Here is an 8,677-nt window from a genome sequence, read left to right as displayed (position 1 = left end):
CCTTCAACTACATGTAAAAGGGAATAAAAATATAATAGAATACATACCAAGTACAAGACATCTAAGTTATTTGCAGCATTCTTCCAATTCATGGTTCTTGCTTCATAATCTGGACTGCTGGAGATGCAAAACAAACAAAACCCAACACAATCCAAATCACGTACACAAATTAAATTAATACCACAGCACTGACCCGGCCCGTCTTTCCAACTTCCAGGTCCGTCCTCGTCCTTCTATGGCGCGGTGCTGCTGAACAGCCACCGGAGAAATTGGAGTGGCGAGAAGCCAAGTTTTAAAAAATAAAAAATAAAAAATAAAAAAAATGAAGTGCCTGAGTCTTCCGGCGAGAACCGTGACTTGTTACCAGTTGTTTTTCTTAAAAAAAAAAAAAACAAAACAAAACAAAACAAAAAAAAAAAAAAAAAAAAAAACCAAGTTCAAGTTTGGTTTGGGTAAATACCAAAACTTGAAATTCTTGAATTACTCCTCTTGTTTTTATCCAAACAAAATTCCATGGATAACTGGTTTCTTTAATTTTCCCTTTTTTCCAGTTTATTAGTGTCTGCATTTTTTTTTTTACAAAATCCAATTTTTTTAACCGACCAAAAAATAAGGGTAAAAAAGAACAAAAACTTGAATTTAACAAATTAAACACGTGGTTTATTAAAATGACAACGGCTATGAAACTTTGACACAAATGTGAAGAGAGTCCTACTAAAATTGGGATTCTCACTATTTCCTAATACAATCAGGACGTCCTAGAGTTAGGGTTTCTAATTTCTTACTTACCCTCCAAGCAACTCTCTCTCTCTCTCCCCCCCCCCCCCCCCCCCCCTAGTTGTAATTGTAGCTGTAGCTGTGATCAATCCTAATTGCTTGAGGAAATTGTATTGAATCCCTTTATAAATACCAAACCAAACTACGCCATCTCTAATTGTCTGTCCCATCAACAACACCGCACAGAACCTAGTTAACTACTCCAGTACTGCACTTCATCTTCTCGTGTGGCGTTAATGGAGATCAATCATTCCCTTGTCCCGACCGGTTTCCGCTTCAAACCCACCGATCAAGAACTCATCGGTCGCTTCCTCCGCTACTTTTTGGTGGAGACGCCGCGGCTACTGCCCCCGCTACCGCACCACACCTTCATGCACAAGTGCAACCTCTTCGGCAACCACTCAGAACCCTCTGAGATTTGGGAGGCCTTCGGAGGAGGAGGAGCACTTCAACTTGCTGCTGCTGATCAACCCGCCTTGTACTTCTTCTCTGAGCTCACGAAGAAAAACCCCAAGGGTTCGAACATCATGCGAAAGATGGGAAGAGTCGGAGGTAACTGGGACGGCAAGGCAGTCCCCGCATGGGTTGAGGGGACTGACGGAACTTCTACCTGTATTGGACTAAAAAGAACCTTCTCCTACAAGAATGTAGGCTCAGAGGACCATGGCGCGTGGTTACTAGATGAATACAGTCTCTTTGCGGCTCCAAGGAAGCGCAAGAGCCATACAAGTTACGATTTTGATTACGTGCTTTGCCGGTTGAGGAAGACGTGCCCGAGTTCATCATCATCAGAGGATGATCAAGTGACCGCTTCAACGAAGAACGGCATTAACAAGAGAAAGTGTCCGACTTCACCATCATTCGAGGATCAAGTGACCACTTCAAACAAGAGGAAGAAGAATCAGCGTGCAAACGAAGAGATCAAAAGTGAGGATGATCAAGAAGCAGGATCAAAACAAAACATGAATCTGATCGATGTTGTTGAGGAGGAAGAAGGACAAGGCAATTCTTGTCTAACTAGTAATGATCCGAGATTGACCATCACGGTTGCCGAATCAAACGAAACAGTAGATAAAGCGCCGACCGATGGAGCAGTAGAAGAGGAAGTGCTTTCCCCAACAGCTTTTGCCTTAAAGGAATTTTTACTTTCTGAACCCGCGGAAGTGCTTATGCCAACTGCTTTTGAGGTCGCTGGTGATGGAAGAGTTGAGGAATTATATGCTGAACTCAAAGAAGTGTTGCATCCAAGTATGGATGATTGCTGGGATCGTCTCCAACTGCAGTCATTAGACGGTGGCAACTTCTGGTCAAGCACTTTTATAGATGAGCACCTTAATGTTTAAGGATTGTAGAAGCGATCGGCCTTGGTTGGTACCGAAGATTTGGTACCGGAATTTTTATCGGATTTAGTGAACAGTTTAGTTAGTGTTTCTTACAACATTGGTGCAAAAAAATTTATCTGCACCATATCAAAGTACTTTGTCTTTCCACTATAGTAGTTTACTCTTCAATTTGCTAATTTGATCAAATATTTACTCTGTTTTATATGTTTACTGTTTCCTTTTAATTTGCACTAAAAGAACAAGTTTGCGTGACAGTCTAACGGAAAATCAACTTAATCAGTCGCATAGCAGAAACAAGCGTTAACTTTTCGAACACAAAGCTGGATTAACTCGAAATGTTTAAGCATCAGCAGGATTTTGAGGAAGAAATAAAACCTGCCTTGATATGCAAGGTAGTCCAAACCAGTTTGTAAAGACAAAATGTGAAAAGCAGGGGAGTAAAAATGCAATCTTCATCAAGCCATCAAAGAAAAGCAGTAAAAGTAGCAAGTGGGTAAAAAGAAGATTTTTATTTCAGTAAAAACTGTAAGAACTGAAGTGTTACAACAATATGCCATCAGGCAAAGATGACAAAAGTTCCTCTAAATTATTCAACCAAACCACAAGATCCTCAAGCACTATAATTGGATAAAATTTGGAGACATAGTCAAGTCAATAATCTGAGGATAAGTGGTGACAACTCTACTCTTCCCGCTGCATAAACCGCTTCTACATTGAGGAGCTGGCGTAGTCAAATCTATTACCCCGGCTCCACAAGGTCTGAGATAGCTTTCACCCGGTGACTGATCATCGTCCGCAACTGTAATTGTCAATTGTTCCCTTGCAGGATGCCTCAGTTCAACACCACTGTCATCAGAAGATGTGGTAGCCGCATTCGAAGATGGCATTCTCACCGGTGATGTGATAAAACCAAATTGCTCTGTGCAATCTTCCTTTACTTGCTGACTGTCTCCATATACTTTGTTAATTGTCTTTTCTGTATCATCATTCTGATCATCTTCTGAATTATGAACTATAAAATCTGACAATGGTTCTTGCTCTAGAGTGCCGTCATACAAGAATTCATCATATTCTTTTTCATTGTAGTGCTCATAGCTTCCTACTTTATTGCCGATATCATTATGCTGATCGCCTGCTGAATTATGAACCATGACGTCCAATAATGTGTTTTCCTGTGGCGAACTATTGGTACACATATCTTGATCACATTCCCTTTCATTGCACCAATCATCTTCATTTTCAAAAATGTCATCAGATAGTTTGGTTGAGGAAGGAAGATCATCCATGGAGCAAACTTTGACCTTCACCTGCTCCGGCAGGCGTGGACAGCCAGCAGAATGCTTGGTGTACTGGCTCGAAAAGAAGTTCACAGTGAGGTTCAAGCTGATGATCCAAACAAACAAAATTTCACATCCCATTAGTACTATAAAAAAAGCATGTGTGCTCATTCACTCACAATTCACGCATTAACAAATAAAACGATACCTGTTCCATGGCGGAAGAGTGAGCATTGTGTATGCAAGCTTGATCTTGCTGACAAGTCCCCCAAGGGTTTTAAAGCTTGCAGCAGCCTGCCTAACTGCCTTTGATACAGTTGGATTCTGCCAGGCCCATTCAAACTGCAATTTCCAAATCCAGTCGATATAAATCGGAAATCCCCAAGCTAACATGATCCCAACCAAATATTAATACATAACTGATTTGAAAATTGGTTCCAACCCAGTGCGGGTTCCAATAAAACTGGAGATATCCTCAAATGAAACAGAAAAACGACATAATTCTCAAGAAATTGGAGTTTGAAAGTTCCCAAATTCCAATTAATAAATCTTCATATAAACTTGAATCCAACAAATCAATAAAAAAAAAAGAAAAAGAACCAAATGGATGCTAAATTAGTACAAACTCAATGTAGGTCCCAATCAAACTGGAAATATCCACAATTGACACATAATTAAGATATAATTCTCAAGAAATTTGCATCTAAGTTGATCCTAATCAATCATAATTGATAAATTAACTATATTTGGAAGGAAATAAAGACAAAAATGTAGAGACCTGGAGAGCAGAAACGTTTGTTGGGAAACCATAGATGCACAAGACCATCTCCCAAGGCCGCTTTCGCTTCGTTCTCCAGGCTCCTTGCGATATTTCTCCGTTGTGCTGCCTTATTCGCCGCCTCGGATTCACTGTGAACCTGTATTCAGCATCACCCAGATAAACAAACAGTCAAACTGGGGACACTTGCTAATCCAATTTATAAAAGAAAGCAACATAAAGTCTCAAATTTCAAATAAATTCAAATCAGATAGTGCCAAATGAACAAACAGTGAAATTGGGCAGAATTATTGATCGCAGTTCTAAAAGAAAGTTTCAAAATTTAAAGAAATTCAGATGGAAAAATGATTGAATCAAGAATGATCTGATTATTCTGAACTGATTGGAGATTAAAAATTAATAAAAGTAACTAAGGAAATTGGGAAATTACCCAATATAAGTGTGGCCCTTGTAGCGAGGGCTGCGAGAGGTCAACAGATAGCAAGCAAAGAATCGACCATCTCCTTCTTCTTCTTCCTCTGGCATCGCTGTTAGGGTTTCTGGGATTTCTGATCCTGCCTTTTTCTTCTGCCTCATCTCTCTCTCGTCTCTGCGAACACAAGCAGACACAGAGAGGTATACTGAAATTGGAATGAATACGATTCGACCGTTGGAATATTTTATCCTTATTGACTGTTTGAAAACCACGCCATTCGACGGTCGTGATCTGTCGGTGGTGCTGAAAGCGAAACCAAGCGAAAGGGATCCTCTCCAAGATCCCTTCTTTCTAATCTACTCCGGATTCTTTATTCTTAATTCATCAAATTAGAAAATCTGTATCATTAAAATTGGATTCAACTGCCATAAAAAAAAGCCTATAAGTTATAATAACTTCAACCGTTAGATCAAATTTTAATAATAAAAATCCACTAATTTAATGGATTAGAAAAAAAGAACGGGACCCAAAAAGAATAGACTGATTTTTACATACTTTTTCATTTTTGGCTATCGAAGCTCTTAGTTTTTGCCGTTTATATTTTTTACGAATTTGATGAGTAAAACTTCTATAAATCCAGTGTAATTGTTTAACCATTAGATCTTAATTTTTATATGTTTAAATTAAATTTTAACCGTTAAAATTCCCAAAGTATCTTATACCATAGAACTCCATAAAAAAATCTTCAAGAAGTGGTACGAGTTACAACACCAAGTCCACTATAAATTGACCTCACTCTCATTTTGAACCAGAAAAATCCCTCACTCTGCAATTCTCTTACTTTAGTTTTGGAAGGGGTTTGACTGATTTTCTTTCATTTAGATACCTTTTTAATTGTGACTGACACGTATTATAATCTATTCACTCCTGTTATAACATTGATTTCGAATCCCTCTCAATAATAGAAAGAGTAGTGTTATTCACACACTATTTTTACTTCTTACACACGCGTCTTAATTTTTGATCGTCGGATCTAGTGAAGTGAAGAAAATCAACAAAAATATGTGAGAAGTAAAAATAAGTATGCAAATAATAATGTCCTAATAGAAATTAACTTTATTTTGATACAGGTGGAGTTTATCTTGATATAAGTTTACCTCGATTTCTAACGAAAAAGTATCATTTTTCTGGAAATCTTAAAGATTCTGTGATCGAGATCGTTCATCATATATCGTGCGGTCATAAATCATTTAAAAATTTAAAATTAAATATAAATAACACTTAATGAAAACTGTTCGCAAGGTATACGAAAAGAATCCGACGAAAATCCTTTTCCATTTCTATCGAGCATTATTCTGAGTTTTTGAAGGGAGGGAGTTGAATCAATCAAGTTGTGGATGTATGTATAATTAGAATATGTCACATTCTCCCACCAACTGATCAATCAGTTAGCAATACCAGCCCCACATGTAGTCAAAAGGTTGGCCAATCAAGAGAAATAATGAACCCAAAAGTACAACAAAACAATAAATCCAAATCACCAAGTCAGAAAACCTACCACAATTTAAGCACAAAAACTAGGCTACTCAACTCTGACTATTTGGCCCAACACAAAGTGGCACTTACAATTACTATATCATACCAACTGAATTATTTTACATGCCGAAATTCGGTATATCAAAAATTTGGCAGGGTAATATGGTAATAGATTTTGTCATATCAAAAGTTTGGTATAGTAATTAGTACATGAATTTTGGTACGGTAATCGTACCAATACCACCCCTAGGTCTAACATTATCCTTAAGTTTGTCGTTTACACTTGGCTAGTTGGTTCATGTTCTTAAAATGCATCAAATTCATTTCTGGCTTGTCAAGACATTACTGTTTTCAACATAGAAGACATCAACTAAGGAAACAATAGCTAACGGATTTGAGACAGGGGAAGATACAAGGAGAGAAGCATTAACGGAGCAATTACCACTCTACAAAAGCATCATATTCCAATTCGTTTGACGAAAAAAAAATTACACATTACAAGCAGAGAGCATCAACAGTTCACAACCAGAATACCAGAAATGTAGAATCTTGCCTCAATAGTCACATAGAAAGCCAGCAAAACAAACTACCATTACTATAGACAAAGAATCCACATCTCAAATAGCGGTAACACGAATGGCATCACAACACTCCCCTTCCAAATGCCCTAACATCATCAACAAACATTAGCTCATAGGATACGACAGCAGCATTCAGCAGCATAGATTACACATTCGCATGTGGGCATGTAAGAGAAAAAATCTCTATATTGGGCTGCAAATTGCAAACTCGATTAACCATAAACCAGCAGCCATGACAAACAACAATTTCCATTATCCCTAACCACGAAAACACAGAAAATCCCTCACCATAAACAGACAATTTATCCTTATGTTTGTGAATGCAAGCATAAGCATGAATATTGGTGTATCCCAGCCTTCGATATTCTAAACGAGCATTTCATAAAATCCTTTCTCGGCCTTCTCATTAACATGAAGAATAGTACCTATGCTAATCGATTAATGAACACTCAAACGGGTTAAAGTAGGAGACTTTCTTATATAGCTGACAACATGCTCTCTTTGTAAATAGCATTAGCAAGGTAAAGTATAATGTATGAAAGCCGCCGAAGTTCGCAAGCCTTAGCTTTATACATAGCACAGGGAATAGCATGAGATAGAGGTGGATTATGTCTTGGTGAAATTTCTCCACACCACACTTGATTAGTTAATACAGAAACCAGAACCAGATAGTGTAAAATAGCAAAATTACAATACAAATTGGATTGATATTGTTGCTGAATGGTAGTAATTACAGCTACAGCACACCATTTGCAAACATCATACAACATTTCGGATTTCTTTTCAATTGGGTCCTTTCAAAATTACAACATCTTAGATTCTTAGTAGTCAATCTCAAACCTGGACTCGTGTGAGATTCCCAGCAATTATAGCATCAATCCGACTGCTTCGCCGCCGTCAACGACGCCAAATGCCTCCAGAGGTAGCGTCCGCTGGCCATGTCCACGACGGTCCAGAACCCCGATTCCAAGGCGGAGCGAACCTGCAAAAGGACACCAAAGAAGCGAAATTTGTTAAAACGGAGAGAAACCCAGAAGAGAAAAGCAGAAATGGTGCAGGAATTGAAGGGAGAAAATGGATTGGGAACCTTGGAGAATTGGTGGGGAGATTTGTTGGGGTTTTGCAGTTGGTGGGTTTCTTGTTCATCTTGCGGCATTTCCAATTGGGGGCCGTCGGATTTGAGGTTTCTGAGGACAAAGAAGCCGGCGAGGGTGGCGGAGAGGAATATGAGAATCAGCCGCAGGGGACACATTTCTCCTTCTCAATCTCTCAAGCATGCACAGGGAAAGAGAGGAGAGGAGAGGAGAGAGAAAGAGAGGAGGAGAGAGAGAGGATTGACAAATGTGTTGGTTATGAAAAGGGAGGGAGTGCAGTTGAAGCATGACAATGGTGAGAGGGAATGGTCAATTTTATTCTGTTTTGGTTATGGAAATGAGGTCATGACTTAAACTAATTCAAAGTATTGCGATAATTGCATTTGGCCTAACCAAACGCACATCCACACACACGTCTCAAATTAGTTGTCTAATTGCTTGAACATGACTTTAATGTTGAGGGACGGGTAATCGAGCTAGAGACCTCGGGTGTAAGAATGAAGGGTAATTGAATTAGAGATCTCGAGTGCATGAATGCATGTTTTTAATTAAATTGCATCAAATGTTGAGAATGGATAATTGAACTAGAAATCTCGAGTGCAAGAATGAATGTTTTAAATTAAATTGATTTGCAAGTCTGCATCTAGAATTCAGAGTTTTTTTTTTTTCCCTTGATACAAAGAATTGAGTCTCTTTGAGTGGGAATTTATTTTGACTTAAATTTTGGTTTTTTCATGTGCACCAATCACAACGCCATGTTGTGTTGTTATTATTAATGAACATGTGATAATATAGACAGAAGACTTTTGTATACTTTAGTTGTAGTATTAATATATAAAATAGGCCTTATACAGCACCCTTGTTAGAAAAAATTAA

General features: G+C 38.3%; 2 protein-coding genes across 2 annotated transcripts; both read right to left on the bottom strand.

Annotated features, from left to right (window-relative positions):
- Positions 1 to 2,610: 2,610 nt before the first annotated feature.
- LOC137743733 (uncharacterized) lies at positions 2,611 to 4,906 on the bottom strand. The gene is made up of 4 exons (XM_068483677.2): positions 4,606 to 4,906; positions 4,176 to 4,314; positions 3,606 to 3,739; positions 2,611 to 3,503 (listed from the first exon to the last, which is right to left on the bottom strand). Exons 1-4 carry the CDS (start codon positions 4,749 to 4,751, stop codon positions 2,738 to 2,740), a joined length of 1,185 nt encoding a protein of 394 aa, XP_068339778.2. The 5' UTR covers positions 4,752 to 4,906; the 3' UTR covers positions 2,611 to 2,737.
- Positions 4,907 to 7,376: 2,470 nt separating this feature from the next.
- Positions 7,377 to 8,085, bottom strand: LOC137743200 (uncharacterized). The gene is made up of 2 exons (XM_068483084.2): positions 7,795 to 8,085; positions 7,377 to 7,689 (listed from the first exon to the last, which is right to left on the bottom strand). Exons 1-2 carry the CDS (start codon positions 7,957 to 7,959, stop codon positions 7,582 to 7,584), a joined length of 273 nt encoding a protein of 90 aa, XP_068339185.2. The 5' UTR covers positions 7,960 to 8,085; the 3' UTR covers positions 7,377 to 7,581.
- Positions 8,086 to 8,677: the final 592 nt, after the last annotated feature.

The sequence above is a fragment of the Pyrus communis genome, chromosome 11, assembly GCF_041283825.1.
Source record: "Pyrus communis isolate YQ-2024b chromosome 11, ASM4128382v1, whole genome shotgun sequence".
Classification (NCBI taxonomy): domain Eukaryota; kingdom Viridiplantae; phylum Streptophyta; class Magnoliopsida; order Rosales; family Rosaceae; genus Pyrus; species Pyrus communis.
Note: the sequence above shows the minus strand (reverse complement) of the source record. Positions and strands in the feature narration are given on the sequence as shown.

Bases quoted from the DNA above. Each gene is read 5' to 3' on its own strand.
- LOC137743733 (XM_068483677.2), bottom strand. From the start codon at position 4,751: ATGAGGCAGAAGAAAAAGGCAGGATCAGAAATCCCAGAAACCCTAACA. The intron at 4,315-4,605 runs GTAATTTCCCAA...TGCTGAATACAG, and splicing joins AAGGGCCACACTTATATTGG to GTTCACAGTGAATCCGAGGC. The intron at 3,740-4,175 runs GTCTCTACATTT...TGGAAATTGCAG, and splicing joins CAAACGTTTCTGCTCTCCAG to TTTGAATGGGCCTGGCAGAA.
- LOC137743200 (XM_068483084.2), bottom strand. From the start codon at position 7,959: ATGTGTCCCCTGCGGCTGATTCTCATATTCCTCTCCGCCACCCTCGCC. The intron at 7,690-7,794 runs GTTCCCAATCCA...GTCCTTTTGCAG, and splicing joins CTCCCCACCAATTCTCCAAG to GTTCGCTCCGCCTTGGAATC.